At 31.1% G+C, this 17,545-nt stretch overlaps 1 protein-coding gene across 1 annotated transcript; it reads left to right on the plus strand.

The window, feature by feature from the left end:
- Positions 1-441: 441 nt before the first annotated feature.
- On the plus strand, positions 442-7,278 carry LOC128179345 (uncharacterized). Its single transcript, XM_052846746.1, has 8 exons — positions 442-1,059; positions 1,182-1,273; positions 2,124-2,306; positions 5,205-5,336; positions 5,548-5,586; positions 5,946-6,063; positions 6,152-6,245; positions 7,001-7,278. Exons 2-8 carry the CDS (start codon positions 1,213-1,215, stop codon positions 7,208-7,210), a joined length of 837 nt encoding a protein of 278 aa, XP_052702706.1. The 5' UTR covers positions 442-1,059; positions 1,182-1,212; the 3' UTR covers positions 7,211-7,278.
- Positions 7,279-17,545: the final 10,267 nt, after the last annotated feature.

Below are 17,545 nucleotides of genomic sequence, written 5' to 3' on the forward strand. Positions count from 1 at the left end.
AAGATCATGATGGTACAGTGAATGTACGGTATCTTATTACCTTTACTTTTTTAGATAATACTGTATGGGTAAAAGAGTCCCAAAATTTTACTGTCTAAATTTTCATCTTCTAAATCAGGCTTTCACGGAAAAACGTCGTATTAAGTTTTCACACGCGTGCACAATCTTACACATACACACGCCTTTATGCATTGAACGGATATGATACATAAAACCTCGGTTGTAACAACTTTTTCCAGCGTAAAGACGTAATTTTTCATAAACCTCATAACCCTCGTAATATGCACAATACCATTTTGGGGTTTAAATGCGTAAGACGACAGGACCGGGAAGTAAAGAACAGGAATATATCAAAACATGGCGATTGTGTTTTTGTACACGTTTTGTAAGTACATTACATACATTTATTCTAGAAATAAAGACTCATTCTTGTAGTGTTGTAAGGTGATTAAGAAACATCTCTTTTATTTATATTTTCATAATTTTCATCAATTGTTCAGTTAAATATTAAATAATTGACATTATTATATTATTTTTATCGTGTTTAATTATGCAAATCCTGCTTGCGCCAAAAATACGTCATTTGTGTCACTGATTAAATGAATTTGACTATTTTATTACAAATTTGAATAGTACTGTTATCACAGACAAAGACACTGGAAAATATAATGTTTGTCTTCAATATCTGTTATGTTCGTTTTTGTTTTGAACATTCCTTTTTTCTCTTTTTTTTTGATATAAAACAAATTCCATATATGTATATATGTTTAAGAAAGAATCCTCTGTGATCTCATGACTCGAATACGTTGAAAACAAATTCAATAAAAGTCATTGTTCCTTCTGCTTCTCTCTGTACTTTTTTCTCTTTACGTTAACTTTTTCGTTTCTGATTCGATGATTTGTTATTGGCTTATTATTGATACTTTGATACTTATTATTGATACTATCGTGTTTTATCCGTGAATGACTTACCCAATTTAAATCATTTTTAAATCATTTTTTTCCAGATTTAATTTTGAATGTGCTATACGAATCAGCAGCTATTTATGACATTGACAGGTGAAAAAAAATTGGTTAACGACTTAAAATTGTCAAATAAAATCCTTCGCAAACAGATTACATGAAATCCTTTAAAAAAGATCACATTCTAGAATAAATGATTACTCTTTTCTTTCTTCCAGTAAACTTTGTTTAGAGACAGCTGTTGCATTTATGTATGACAAACATAAATGTCATTTCGATATTAAATATGCACAGGAAAATTTAGAACATGGTAAGTGTTCGAGAATTTAATTCTTTTAATACAGATACAATTTCTGGTAAATATACGACTAATACTATCAAATCGTCTTAAATAGACTTCTTTACGATATTATTGAATTATATATGTTACGTTATATATATTACGTCTTGAAATGTAAACTTAATATGGGCCGAGGGTAAGAAAAGGTGACGACAAGCCTTACCTTCTTCATGTTTTCGACCCTAAATTTATGGCTTAAATTTCAAGACAGTTATTATGTATTTTGTTTATCTTGCAACATACTTTTACATTTACGCATCAAATAAGCTATTTTCGACAATATTTGCTGTATATCAAGTTGATATGTATATGCAGTTGAAACCATTATTATACCATTAAGAAAGATGACGTTATTGTGCATTTGAATGTTGGATAAATACACGAGGCTATATTAGAGTTTTGACCAAAAATCTTTGGTTTAATATGTTTTCGTTCAATACAAGGGGTAGGTGCAGGATAAATAACGATGTTTCTATAAACCTTTATGAGCTCATGAATTAACCATAAAAGACAACATGGCATATGCAGCTTGTTTTTGTTTACTATTAATTAATCATGTATTACTTAATATAATTGATTTTACCCTTTCAGAATTAATTAATGTTAATTTGTACCACAATTATGGGAGAGATCTTAAAAAAGCATAGATTCAAGAAAAAATAAGAGGGGGTTCGGATGTAAATTGATCAAAAATTGAAAATCTAATCAGTGTAGATATTAAAATATAAGTTCCAAAATCTGATTCAATCTTGTTAGTGTTAGTATCATTTAGAAATATAAAATTACGTTATATCAATGATATCAACTTCTCTTATCACAGAAATTACTACATGTCAAGACAAATGTGATGTTGAAATTAAAGGCGTAAATGACGAAATGAATACCTTGTGGAATGTAGATATAACGTTAGGAAGACACAAATACTATTATTATTCCTGTCCAGACAACAAAGACAATCATAATATGCTGACCATGCTGATTAATTGTCCTAAATGGAATGAAGGCAAGTACTTGTAAGATATCTTATATATTTAAGTGTATCTTGTAAAGATTATTTCGAAAAGGCGGATGCTGATCGATGTCACCCATACAGTATAGTAACTTAGAAGGTTTTACTCTACTTTCTATGATAGGTGCTATTAATCATTACTTTTGATGAATAATGTCTCAGAGATTCAAAGAAAGATGAAAATAAAATGAAAATGAAATGACAAAATCATGAAAAGATTTTGTTGTTATAATCAAAATCTGGCACTGGAATCTGACCCTCTATATCCAGATAACCATTTAGGACAGCGTCAGCATTTGCAGCAGTAGTTCATTTACATCCTTCTAGTTTGATTGATTAATCAAAGGTGCTAAATTCAACAAATAAAAAGATGTTGGTGTTTCTCACTGGAGTGTTTGAAACAAAAAATGCAATTCATTTTATCAGCAGCTGAATACACAGAATGGCAGGATGAATACAGTTGCTGTGGAAATTTTGATCCACAGAATGCCATCATTCAAAGTAGTTGTATAAGTCATTGTTTGCCTGGATATACTATGAGGAATGAAATTTGCTCAAAGAGTGAGTTTTTATTATTGACAAATCTTAATTGAAATAATATATATTGATCTTGTTTTCAGTCTGCTGCTAGTAAATTTTTATACAGTAGTAAACAAACAATATTAGAATACAAAAATTTGAAAAATGATTAAGCTTGAGATATTCTTACATTATGAAAATTCAATATTACAAAATATTACACAGTTGTGTTACCGTTTAACACTTTAGGAAAAGTTCCAGTGGGTGGATGTTGCATGCATGACCAACAATGCCAGGAAAACGAATATTTTGGAGTGTGTAAACAAGGGAGATGTGTGTGTTCACCTGGATATATTTTATATAATCTTGAATGTTATGAAGGTAAGTATAAATGCTTGCAAAGACAAGCATATTGATATGTTTTATATTTTTAATTTCTGAAAGTAGGAATGGTATATATCCATGGGTTTGACGTCTTATTTTCTCTACTCTCACTATAATGTAATAAAGTAGCTTTGTATATGTATTATATGTGATAGTGGGTTGTCTCAAATATAAACAAGTCCACTTTAAGGGTTCTTAATTTATTTGGATACATGGATAGGATTAAACCCTATAATATAATTAATAGATATCAGCATAAAAATATACAATCATATTCAAATACATATTCATGAAATACATTACTGCTCAGAGTTCACTAATCAAACTATTTATAAAGAAGGACAACTCTGATTAAAATGCATCATAATTTCAGTGTCAAGAAGAGTTACTGCCCTTGAACACAATTTACAAAAATATAGAAATATGCTCTACATCTTTATCAATATCAATATTTGATTAAATAAAAACATATACTTTCAATGTAGCTCCTTTGTAGATTACATTATTTCAATATACATTAAATAAATATAAAAATATAACTTTGCAACGATCACCTGTTTATGGAACAAGGTTTCATGCACAATCCTGATTACTCTGACAATGGTACTCTCTAACTACAAGTTTTAAATATGGTAACAATAACTAACCTTTCACATATATTAGAAATGAGATACTATAGCTTAGATATCAAAACTATGAATTACTGGGATAATTTATAAAATACATTCTTTCATAAATAAGGTAGTATAACCTCAAAAAGTAGAATTAGCCAAATGTACCAATAAACAGAAAATATCATTATCATCTATTAAATTATTTATTAAAATTCAAGAATACCAAAAAAATAGAACACTTACTATAACCGACTGCTTCAAATATGTTGATGAAATAAATAAATCAGTTAAATCGTCTCTTGAAGAAATTATGTCTTACTCCTAAGAGTACTAGCCTTGGTCTGTCACAAAGGCTACTCAGTTAGAGCGGGAAAAATTATAAAAACATACTATTGGCTAAGTAAACCACCTGATCCTGTCCACATGTATGTAATTGACCATACAGGTGAAATGACTTAGGGCTATAAAATAATAGAAGCCACTCGAATAGGTAATTAAGTAATGATTACTTGATAGGCGCATAAAAGACAGGGAGTTATAGGGATAGAAGTCTGTTTCTAAATATGTACATGTAAAATATGGAATGTAGGATGATGATGATGATGATGATGATGATGATGATGATGATGAAATATGAATAATACGCATGAATGTAATTATCATAAAATGCACCCTATTACATATATATTATATTATATTTTTGAATATTGTAATTCGTTTTTGTAGATATACCGTACTCTCATAATCTTGGTATCACCAAGGGTTCATTTTTATTTTTTATTTGAAAATGAGTTAATTATAAGTCATACCTCATGTACATGTAATGCTTATATATTTGAAATATATATTGCACTCATCGGCAATAAACATTTGAATAGTATTGAGACAATGGACATTGGCTTCAGGATGTTAATCAAAAATCCAATTGATTGTGGGTTTGAATACAGAAAAAATATCAGTTGTCTTAATTAGCTGGTTAATGATTATCCTAGACTTTTACTTGAATACTAATTCCAGGGTGAAGTGAGAACTCTACCAACTACATTCACAGACTAAAAAAAACCATGCTAAATGAAATGAACAAAGCTTGTAACATTAAGATATTGGAAACTTAAATCTAAAAAATATTTTTATGCCTAATACATGATGTAGTCGTTAAGTTTGTTTCAAACAACAATATTGGTGGTTCATTAATAAACATTATTTTTTATCAAAACGTGTGATATATTCTGCATGTTTTTGAAATATATATAAAAAAATATATTTTTTAGTATAACTCACAACTCTGCACTTTAAAAATTCTGCACTTTCAAAATCACATTTACATAAGTTGTCAAGATTATTGAATAATAAATCCAGTTTATTGTTTGGATAGGAAACCTTGCTTTGAACCAGTCCTGCTCCTTTAGTGAACAATGTGCAGGATCACCGTACGCTAGTTGTCTTGAAGGATATTGTTCTTGTATGCAAGGATACACTGCTAGGAACTCCACTGATTGTGTTCAAAGTATGTAATGGTAATAAATATAAACAGGATTATCATTATATGATATTATAGTATGAATATTTGGTTTTACTAATAATTTATCGTGTTAAACTTTCATGCGATCTGAACACCTTTGTTTGTAACAAACATCTTACAATATCCTGATGTGCTTAATAACTCTACATACACAAACAGCCAGTTTAGTACCAACCGTTTGTTGTTTTTCTTTAAGGTCAGAAAATTACCTTTTCAAGTTCTGAACATAATCAAGGTAATTATTTACAACCGTCCAGGATTTATAGAATTATTTCACAACTTCATAGTTTTGGTAGTTTTAAATAAAAAAATTTCACAGAGAGTTACATGACTATCATGTTTGCGGGTTTTTTTTAGAAAATAAATATCTGAAATCTAATTAAAAAGGATAGACATGGCCTACACGATACCATACTTTCTATATGATTTTTCATTGTAAAACAATTTTATAATGTGGTTACTAATTACATTTGGCTACAAATGAAAGTTCACATTTTCAATGATTGTTCTTACCGTTTTACCTTGACAAGCTTCTCTTGCATCCATATTCTATCATGTAAATTGTGTTAACCACATGTACGTGGTACATTCAAGAAACCATTAATGGAACTATATTGGGAGCATTATTTGGTGGACTACTTCTTGGCGTGATTTTAACAGCAGTTGTTCTGGGGATTATTTATTGCCGATTCCATACACATGTCAAAAAACGGTCAGTTATCTCAATTAGAATTTTTTATGTTGTTTGTTATGTGTTCTGTATATGATTAATATATTTGAGATTTACTTCCTTTTTGAAGAGAAGAACTCAACGTTACATTCACTGGCAATGATAGTTCTGCAAAAGTTTCTGACCTTAGTGATTTTCAAAACATTCAGGCAAAACACAAAAAGGTAAAGATGAAATTCGGTTTGATTATAAATGTCAAAGTTGAAGCAAAATTAGAGCTTTATTTTTTAGAATTCTTATTTGCTGCAAATACGCGTTTTAATAATAAGTTAACTTGTAAGTCAAACCTTCGTGATAAATAAGTAACAAATTTTATTCTAGAAGAAAAAATATCTTCTTTTTTTTTTTAAACGTAATATATTTTTGTACTGAATGACAAATACGTTTTTTGTTCAATTTTTTTGATGGGGGAGGGGGGGAGGTGGTGGTGGTGGTGTTCAATTAGATCTTTAAATAGTTTTCCTCGCTAATATTTACTAACAGAAATGTGTAAGTAATTTTTTTTTACATGAAAAAAGTGTAAATAAGGATGTTTGGCGGTAAATAAAAGTTGGCTCCCATATAAAAGGCTTCCATATCAAATCATGTTCAATTAACTTTCCTTTCTTTTTCTAAGAAAATGGGTATTTTGTTCCATTGTTTTTATTAAAAAAAATTTATTCTTGTTTGGAGATTAAAAAAATATTCTCAATATCCACGAGCTCGTGGCTTCTTTATTCTTTATTATACATTTACAATTTAAACGGTAAAAAATATGCACATTTACATTTGAAATCGTAAAATTATGTAATTATGTATAGCCATATACTTCATGCCTCGAAAAGAAGATTTCGACCAAACAATAAAAAGAATATTGTGATTACACAATCTAATAAACCGTATAAATACAAATCTAAACATAAATTTTTATCAATTTTAGTCAGAAGTTTCTCCAAATTCCTGCTCGAAAGAAACATCAGTATACGACCAAGCGTCTAAAAAAAGTGGACAGATACAGGATGACGTTTACAACCATTTACACGAGCAAGTAAAGCAGGATGACGTCAATTACTATGATCATGCATGCGCTGCATCTGTTCATAATGAAGATGTGAGTGACTACAGTCATATCCGTCATGCCACGTCATGAAATGTGGTGACAACATTTATGAAATCTGTATGGTAGATGAGCACCGGCTTCCATAGCAATAAACAGTACTAATAACTGTTCAATGTAAATTAACAGGGGAATCCTCTGTTTCCTGTAACCATAACATTATATAAAAACAATAAATGTAACTTTTTATTTTGCTTCTTACATGTACATGTATAGATGTATTATGTATTTTTTTCTGCAACGATCCTTATATACAGACCTAATGACACATCAATTTTTTTCATTCAAAATCTATAAAAGAATTTGTAAAAATATGCAAAAAAATGATTTTTAACAAATTAGCAGTTTACACAGAAGCAGCAAATCATTTCAGATATATGAGTCTTACCAAGTTTACCGCAACTATTGGTAATCTAATTCCTTAGAGTTCATGCTTTCGATATAAGTATCGATCGATCCCCAAATAAGCCACACACTGTTAATTATGATATGATTATGTAAAATAGGACACCAAAGAACGATGTGAACGTTGTAAATCATAGTTATGTCTACAAATACTTAAATTGAATGAAATTTTATTTTTATAAACCATTCTACAAAAATTAAACAGGCATCTAGCATCGTAAAAAAGTTGTTCAAAATGGGAGGGGGCACACTCCCCCAAAAGTTTTAAAGTACGTACCACTATTTTACATAATAGATTAGGAAATAATGTTATACAAAACAACCAGGCAGCAAATACAAACGATCAATTTCATTCCAAATAGTTTCAACTTCTATTCCTTTCGTGAAACCTTATTCGCAATTTCAAATAACTGATTGACAAGGCCATTGGCCATTCATTCAAGACCATCGGCAATTTATATATCTATGCCAGCGGCTTACCATGCAATTAATGAAAATTAAAACTCAAGAATGGCCATTCTGTCCACTCGCATAAGACATTTGGCTTTTAGTACAATGAAACATATTGCTCAGAGTCTACAATGTACAGTGGGAGAGTGAGAGCGAGAGTACAGAGGGATATCCACAGATAGGTAAAGTTGGCTACTAGTAACTGGCTACTAGTAACTGGCTACGAGAAGTAAGAAAAGCTAGCTACTAGTAAATGGCTATGAAATGAAATCAAAGTTGGCTACTAGTAACTGGCTTCGGGAAGTAAGAAAAGCTAGCTACTAGTAACTGGCTACGAGATGAAAGAAACTTGGCTACCAGTTACTAGTTACTGTCCAAGTAAGAAAACATACCTAGGATTTCTATTTGTGTTCTTAAGATGTACATTGCACTATATCATTATTTACCCATATTCCTATCATACTCTCATCGATAATTGATTCGTTTCGTTTAAAATATCTCTATTTTAGACAATATTGTCCAGTTGACTCAAGTAGCTGTACTTATAGATTGAAAATATCAACAAATGTTAATAATTATAACAATATGTTATGTCATCCGCTTTATATTACAACAAAATTACCCAGATATCTCTCTTAACCTTGTCAACTACCAGTGCATTTCGTTTCAACTATCTCTATTTCAAAAACAATTTTTTTCATGTAACTCAAGTAGCCGTACATAAAGACTGAAGACATCTTCAAGGCTTGTTAATATCAACATTGTATCAGGTCATCCACAAGATAATACGATAGAAGTACAGAGATATCTCTCTTTATGAAGTCAGCTACTAGTGCATTTTGTTACAACTATCTTTATTTTTTGGCGGTTTTGTCAACATATCTCAAATAGCCGTACAGTACCGATCAGACCCAACCTAACAGAAAGTAAACCCTGGGTTTACTCTGGGTTTACTTCGGGTTTACTAGAGTGGACCCAGAGTAAACTCAGAGTAAACCCAAAGTAAACCCAGAGTGGACACAGAGAGTAAACCCAGTCAGAAGTATACCCCTGAAAGTAAACGCTAATTGTGAATTCGGAATATGCAAAGGGTAGGAATTACAGGCAGTAGGATGGTAAGATATAATACTAGTCTGCTTCACACTTCAGTGCATACAGATGACCTCAAAAGCAATTTCAAAGAAAACCCATAGTAAACCCCGAGTAAACCCGAAGTAAACCCCGAGTGGACCCAAATTTTCAAAAAGAAAACCCAAAGTAAACCCAAAAAGTAAACCCGGGGTTTAGTTGGGGTTTACTCTGGTGTTAGTTTGGGTCTGATCGGTACTGTATATATGAATTGAAGATATATGCCAGACATGGTAATGTCAACATTCTGTCAAGTCATCCACATAATATTACGACACAATTACTCAGATATCTCTCTTTATGTAGTCAGCTATAAGTGCATTTTGTTTCAAATATCTTTATTTTTTGGCGGTTTTGTCAACATATCTAAAGTAGCTGTATATTCAAAGTGAACATATATGCCAGACATGCTACATGTAATATCAACATTCTGTCAAGTCATCCACATAATATTACGACACAATATACTCAGATATCTCTCTTAATGTAGTCAACTACTAGTGCATTTTGTTACAAATATCTTTATTTTTTGGCGGTTTTGTCAAAATATCTCAAGAAGCTGTATAAAGATATTGAAGATATATGCCAGACATGCTAATATCAACATTAATATATTCTGTCAAGTCATCGACATAATACTACGACACAATTACTCAGATATTTCTCTTTATGTAGGCAGCTATTAGTGCATTTTGTTACAAATATCTTCATTTTTTGGCAGTTTTGTCAATATATCTCAAGTAGCTGTATATATAGATAGAATATATATGCAGTCTTGCTAATAGCAACATTCCTTCAAGTCATCCACATAATATTACGACACAATTACTCAGATATCTTTCTTTATGTAGTCAGCTACGAGTGCATTTTGTTACAAATATCTTTATTTTTTGGCGGTTTTGTCAAAATATCTCAAGTAGCTGTATAAAGATATTGAAGATATATGCCAGACATGCTAATATCAACATTCTGTCAAGTTATCCACATAATATTACGACACAATTACTCAGATATCTCTCTTTATGTCGTCATCTACCAGTGCATTTTGTTACAAATATCTTTATGTTTTCAGGGTTTTGTCAACATATCTCAAGTACAGTACCGATCAGACCAAACCTAACAGAAAGTAAATACCAACTAAACCCCTGGTTTACTTTTTGGGTTAAACCCAAAGTTAACCCAGAGTGGACACAGAGAATAAACCTGGTCAGAAGTATACCCCTGAAAGCAGACGCTTACTCTGTTTTCGGGATACACAAGGATCGACAGGAATTACAGGCAGTAGGATAAAAAGATTAAAGACGGTCTGCTTTACACTTAAGTGCCTACAGTTCACTTAAAAGCGATTTCCAAGTAAACCCAAAATAAACCCCGAGTAAACCCAATGTAAACCCCGGGTAGACCCAAATTTTCAAAAAGTAAACCAAGTGTGAACCCCAAGTAAACCCCAAAAGTAAACATGGGGTTTAGTCGGGGTTTTCTCTGGTGTTAGGTTGGGTCTGATCGGTACTCTAGCTGTATATATAGATTGAAGATATCTACAGGTGTGGTTAATTTGAACATTCTTAAAGGTCACCTACATGATATTATGACACAATTACTCAGATATCTCTTTAAATCTCCTCAGCTACTTGTGCATTTCGTTAGAAATATCTACATCCATTTTTTAAAAACAATTTCCATATACCTCAAGTAGCTGTACAAATAGATTGAAATGGCTACAAGCGTTGTCAATTTCAAAATTGTATCAGGTCATCTACATGATACTACGACACAGTTACTCAGATATATCTTTAAATCAAATTTAAAGGCAGTTACTATTAGCCAGTGACTAGTAGCCAATTCTTATTACATCTTGCAGCTAGTTACCAGGAGCTGGCTTTCCTTACTCCTCGTACAAGATATATCTGAGAAATTGTATCGTAATTTCATATGGATTACCTTATAAATGGCTGTAATTAACAACACTTGTAGATATCTTCAATCTGTAAATACAGCCACTTGAGGTACATGTATATGAACTAAACTGTTAAAAATGGAGGTACTTGTAACGACATGCACAAGTAGCTAATCAGCGATTTCTGATTAGTTGTGCCGTAATGTCATCTCAATGAATGTTTAAAGTAGCAAGACTGGAACATATCATCGATCTATATATACAGTTACTTGAAAAATGTTGACGAAAACCTTAAAAAAATAAAGATATTTGTAACAAAATGTACTAGTGGCTGACAAAATTTAAAGAGATATCTGTGTAATTGTGTCATAACATCATGTAGGTGACCTAATAAATTGTTCAAATTGACCACATTTGTAGATATCTTCAATTTATATATACAGCTACTCGAGATATATTGACCAAACCGCCAAGAAATAAAGATATTTGTAACAAAATGCACTAGTAGCTGACTACATAAAGAGAGATATCTTAGTAATTGTGTCATAATATTATGTGGATGACTTGAAAGAATGCTGATATTAGCATGTCTGGAATATATCTTCGATTTATATATAGCGCTTCTTGAGATATATTGACAAAACCGCCAAAAAATAAAGATATTTGTAACAAAATGCACTAGTAGCTGACTACATAAAGAGAGATATCTGAGTAATTGTGTCGTAATATTATGTGGATGACTTGAAGGAATGTTGATATTAGCAAGAATGGCATATATATTCAATCTATAAACACAGCTACTTGAGATATATTGACCAAACTGCCAAAAAAATAAAGATATTTGTAACAAAATGCACTAGTAGCTGACTATCTAAAGAGAGATATCTGAGTAATTGTGTCGTTATATCACGTGGATGACTTGAAGGAATGTTGATATTAGCAATACTGGCATATATCATCGATCTATATACAGAGCTTATTGAGATATTTTGACAAAACCGCCAAGAAATAAAGATATTTGTAACAAAATGCACTTGTAGTTAACTACAAAAAGAGAGATATCTGAGTAATTGTGTCGTTATATCATGTGGATGACTTGAAGGAATGTTGATATTAGCAAGACTGGCATATATCTTAAATTTATATACACACCTACATTAGATATTTTGACAAAACCGCCAAAAAATAAAGCTATTTGTAAAAAAATGCACTTGTAGCTCACTACATAAAAAGAGATCTCTGAGTAATTCTGTCATAATATTATGTGGATGACTTGAAGGAATGTTGCTATTAGCAAGACTGGAATATATTTTCAATATATACATACAGCTACTTGAGATATATTTACAAAACCGCCAAAAAATAAAGATATTTGTAACAAAATGCACTAGTAGCTGACTACATAAAGAGAGATATCTGAGTAATTGTGTCGTAATATTATGTGGATGACCTGATACAATGTTGATATTAACAACCCTTGAAGATGTTTTCAATTTTTATGCACGCCTTCTTGAGTTGCATGAAAAAATTGTCTTTAAAAAAGAGATACTAAGTAGTTGAAACGAAATGCACGGGTAGCTGACGAGATTAAGAGAGATATCTTAGTAATTATGTTGTTATATCATGCGGTTAACTTGATAGATTGTTTAAAATAATAAGAATAAGAAAATAATTGTGGATATGTTCAATCTATAAATACAGCTAGTTGAGTCAACTGGACAATATTGTCTAAAATAGAGATAGGTAAAGTTAGCTACTAGTAACTGGCTACTAGTAACTGGCTACGAGAAGTAAGAAAACCTAGCTACTAGTAACTGGCTACGAGATAAAATCAAAGTTGGTTACTTGTAACTGGCTACTAGTAACTGGTTTCGAGAAGTAAGAAAAGCTAGCTACTAGTAACTGGCTACGAGATGAAAGAAACTTGGCTTCTAGTTACTTGTTACTGTTCATGTGAGAACACATACCTAGGATTTTTATTTGTGTTCTTAAGATGTACATTGCTCTATATCACTGTCAATTGTCAATATATCTCAAGTAGCTGTATATTTAAATTGAAGATATATGCCAGACTTGCTAATATCAACATTATGTCAAGTCATCCACATAATATTACGACACAATTACTCAGATATCCCTCTGTATGTAGTCAGTTACTTGTGAATTTTGTTACAAATATCTTTATATTTTAGCGGTTTTGTCAATATATCTCAAGTAGCTGTATATTTAAATTGAAGATATATGCCCGACATGCTAATATCAATATTCCGTCAAGTCATTCACATAATATTACGACACACTAACTCAGATATCTCTACTTATGTAGTCAGCTACTTGTGCATTTTGTTACAAATATTCGTATATTTTGGCGGTTTTGTCAATATATCTCAACTAGCTGTACATTTAAATTGCAGAATTATGCAAGATATGCTATTATTAACATTCCTTCAAGTCATCCACATAATATTACGTCACAATTTCTCAGATATCTCTCTTTATGTAGTCAGCTACTTGTGCATTTTGTCACAAATATCTTGATTTTGTGTCGGGGTTAACAATATATCTCAAGTAGCTGTATATTTAAATTGAAGATATATGCCAGACATGCTATTATCAAAATTAATCAAGTCATCCACTTAATATTACGACAAAATTACTCAGATATCTCTCTTGATGTAGTCAGCTACTTGTGCATTTTGTTACAAATATCGTTATTTTTTGGCTGAGTTGTCAATATATCTCAAGTAGCTGTATATTGAAATTGAAGATATATGCCAGATATTGTATTATCAACACTCCTTTAAGTCATCCACATAATATTTCGACACAATTACTCAGATATCGCTCTTTATGTGGTCAGCTACTTGCGCATTTTGTAACAAATATCCTTATATTTTGACAATTTTGTCAATATATTGCACATAGCTGTATATTTAAACTAAAGATATATGCCAGACATGCTATTATAAACTTTCCTTCAAGTCATCTACATAATATTACGACACAATTACTCAGATATCGCTCTTTATGTGGTCAGCTACTTGCGCATTTTGTTACAAATATCCTTATATTTTGACAATTTTGTCAATATATTGCACATAGCTGTATATTTAAACTAAAGATATATGCCAGACATGCTATTATAAACATTCCTTCAAGTCATCTACATAATATTACGACACAATTACTCAGATATCGCTCTTTATGTGGTCAGCTACTTGCGCATTTTGTTACAAATATCCTTATATTTTGGCGGTTTTGTCAATATATTGCAAGTAACTGTATATTTAATCTGAAGATATATGCCAGACATGCTATTATCAACATTCCTTCAAGTCATCCACATAATATTACGACACAATTACTCAGATATCCCTCTGTATGTAGTCAGTTACTTGTGAATTTTGTTACAAATATCTTTATATTTTAGCGGTTTTGTCAATATATCTCAAGTAGCTGTATATTTAAATTGAAGATATATGCCCGACATGCTAATATCAATATTCCGTCAAGTCATTCACATAATATTACGACACACTAACTCAGATATCTCTACTTATGTAGTCAGCTACTTGTGCATTTTGTTACAAATATTCGTATATTTTGGCGGTTTTGTCAATATATCTCAACTAGCTGTACATTTAAATTGCAGAATTATGCAAGATATGCTATTATTAACATTCCTTCAAGTCATCCACATAATATTACGTCACAATTTCTCAGATATCTCTCTTTATGTAGTCAGCTACTTGTGCATTTTGTCACAAATATCTTGATTTTGTGTCGGGGTTAACAATATATCTCAAGTAGCTGTATATTTAAATTGAAGATATATGCCAGACATGCTATTATCAAAATTAATCAAGTCATCCACTTAATATTACGACAAAATTACTCAGATATCTCTCTTGATGTAGTCAGCTACTTGTGCATTTTGTTACAAATATCGTTATTTTTTGGCTGAGTTGTCAATATATCTCAAGTAGCTGTATATTGAAATTGAAGATATATGCCAGATATTGTATTATCAACACTCCTTTAAGTCATCCACATAATATTTCGACACAATTACTCAGATATCGCTCTTTATGTGGTCAGCTACTTGCGCATTTTGTAACAAATATCCTTATATTTTGACAATTTTGTCAATATATTGCACATAGCTGTATATTTAAACTAAAGATATATGCCAGACATGCTATTATAAACTTTCCTTCAAGTCATCTACATAATATTACGACACAATTACTCAGATATCGCTCTTTATGTGGTCAGCTACTTGCGCATTTTGTTACAAATATCCTTATATTTTGACAATTTTGTCAATATATTGCACATAGCTGTATATTTAAACTAAAGATATATGCCAGACATGCTATTATAAACATTCCTTCAAGTCATCTACATAATATTACGACACAATTACTCAGATATCGCTCTTTATGTGGTCAGCTACTTGCGCATTTTGTTACAAATATCCTTATATTTTGGCGGTTTTGTCAATATATTGCAAGTAGCTGTATATTTAATCTGAAGATATATGCCAGACATGCTATTATCAACATTCCTTCAAGTCATCCACATAATATTACAACACAATTACTCAGATATCTTTCTTTACGTGGTCAGCTACTTGTGCATTTTGTTACAAATGTCGTTTTTTTTTTACGGTTTTGTCAATGTATTGCAAGTAGCTGTATATTAAGATTGAAGATATATGCCAGATATGCTATTATCAACATTCCTTTAAGTCATCCAAATAATATTACGACATAATTAATCAGATATCGCTCTTTATTTGGTCAGTTACTTGCGCATTTTGTGACAAATATCCTTATATATTGACGATTTTGTCAATATATTGCAAGTAGCTGTATATTTTAACTGAAGATATATGCCAGACACGCTATTATCAACATTCCTTCAAGTCATCCACATAAAATTACGACACAATTTCTCAGATATCTCTCTTCATGTGGTCAGCTACTTGTGCATTTTGTTACAAATATCGTTATTTTTTGACGGTTTTGTCAATATATTGCAGGAAGATGTAAATTTAGATTGAAGATATATGCCAGATATGCTATTATCAACATTCCCTCAAATCATCCACATAATATTACGACATGATTACTCAGATATCGCTCGTTATTTGGTCAGCTACTTGCGCATTTTGTGATAAGTATCCTTATATTTCGGCGGTTTTGTCAATATATTGCAAGTAGCTGTATATTTAAACTGAAGATATATGCCAGACATGCTATTATGAACATTCCTTCAAGTCATCCACATAGTATTACGACACAATTACTCAGATAACTTTCTTTACGTGGTCAGCTACTTGTGCATTTTGTTACAAATATCGTTATTTTTTTACGGTTTTGTCAATATATCACAAGTAGCTGTATATTTAGATTGAAGATATATGCTAGCCATGCTATTATAAACATTCCTTCAAGTCATCCACATAAGATTACGACACAATTACTCAGATATCTCTCTTTACGTGGTCAGCTACTTGTGCAATTTGTTACAAATATCGTTATTTTTTGACGGTTTTGTCAATATATTGCAGGTAGCTGTATATTTAGATTGAAGATATATGCCAGACATGCTATTATAAACATTCCTTCAAGTCATCTAAATAATATTACGACATAATTACTCAGATATCGCTCTTTATGTGGTCAGCTACTTGCGCATTTTGTGACAAATATCCTTATATTTTGGTGGTTTTGACAATATATCACAAGTAGCTGTATATTTAAACTGAAGATATATGCCAGACATGCTATTATCAACATTCCTTCAAGTTATCCACATAATATTTCGACACAATTACTCAGATATCTTTCTTTACGTGGTCAGCTACTTGTGCATTTTGTTACAAATATCGTTATTTTTTGGCGGTTTTGTCAATATATTGCAAGTAGCTGTATATTTAGATTGAAGATATATGCCAGATATGCTATTATCAACATTCCTTTAAGTCATCCAAATAATATTACGACATAATTACTCAGATATCGCTCTTTATTTGGTCAGTTACTTGCGCATTTTGTGACAAATATCCTTATATATTGACGATTTTGTCAATATATTGCAAGTTGCTGTATATTTTAACTGAAGATATATGCCAGACACGCTATTATCAACATTCCTTCAAGTCATCCACATAATATTACGACACAATTACTCAGATATCTTTATTTACGTGGTCAGCTACTTGTGCATTTTGTTACAAATATCGTTATTTTTTAACAATTTTGTCAATATATTGCAAGTAGCTGTATATTTAGATTGAAGATATATGCCAGATATGCTATTATCGACATTCCTTTAAGTCATCCAAATAAAATTACGACATAATTACTCAGATATCGCTCTTTATTTGGTCAGTTACTTGCGCATTTTGTGACAAATATCCTTATATATTGACGATTTTGTCAATATATTGCAAGTAGCTGTATATTTTAACTGAAGATATA

Source organism: Crassostrea angulata, chromosome 4 (assembly GCF_025612915.1).
Source record: "Crassostrea angulata isolate pt1a10 chromosome 4, ASM2561291v2, whole genome shotgun sequence".
Lineage (NCBI taxonomy): Eukaryota > Metazoa > Mollusca > Bivalvia > Ostreida > Ostreidae > Magallana > Magallana angulata.

What these genes read in the sequence shown, in the direction of transcription:
- LOC128179345 (XM_052846746.1), top strand. Translation starts at nt 1,213, where the DNA reads ATGTATGACAAACATAAATGTCATTTCGATATTAAATATGCACAGGAA. An exon ending in AAGTTCTGAACATAATCAAG is followed by an intron (nt 5,587 to 5,945) that starts GTAATTATTTAC and finishes GGTACATTCAAG; the next exon opens with AAACCATTAATGGAACTATA. An exon ending in TTCAGGCAAAACACAAAAAG is followed by an intron (nt 6,246 to 7,000) that starts GTAAAGATGAAA and finishes TATCAATTTTAG; the next exon opens with TCAGAAGTTTCTCCAAATTC.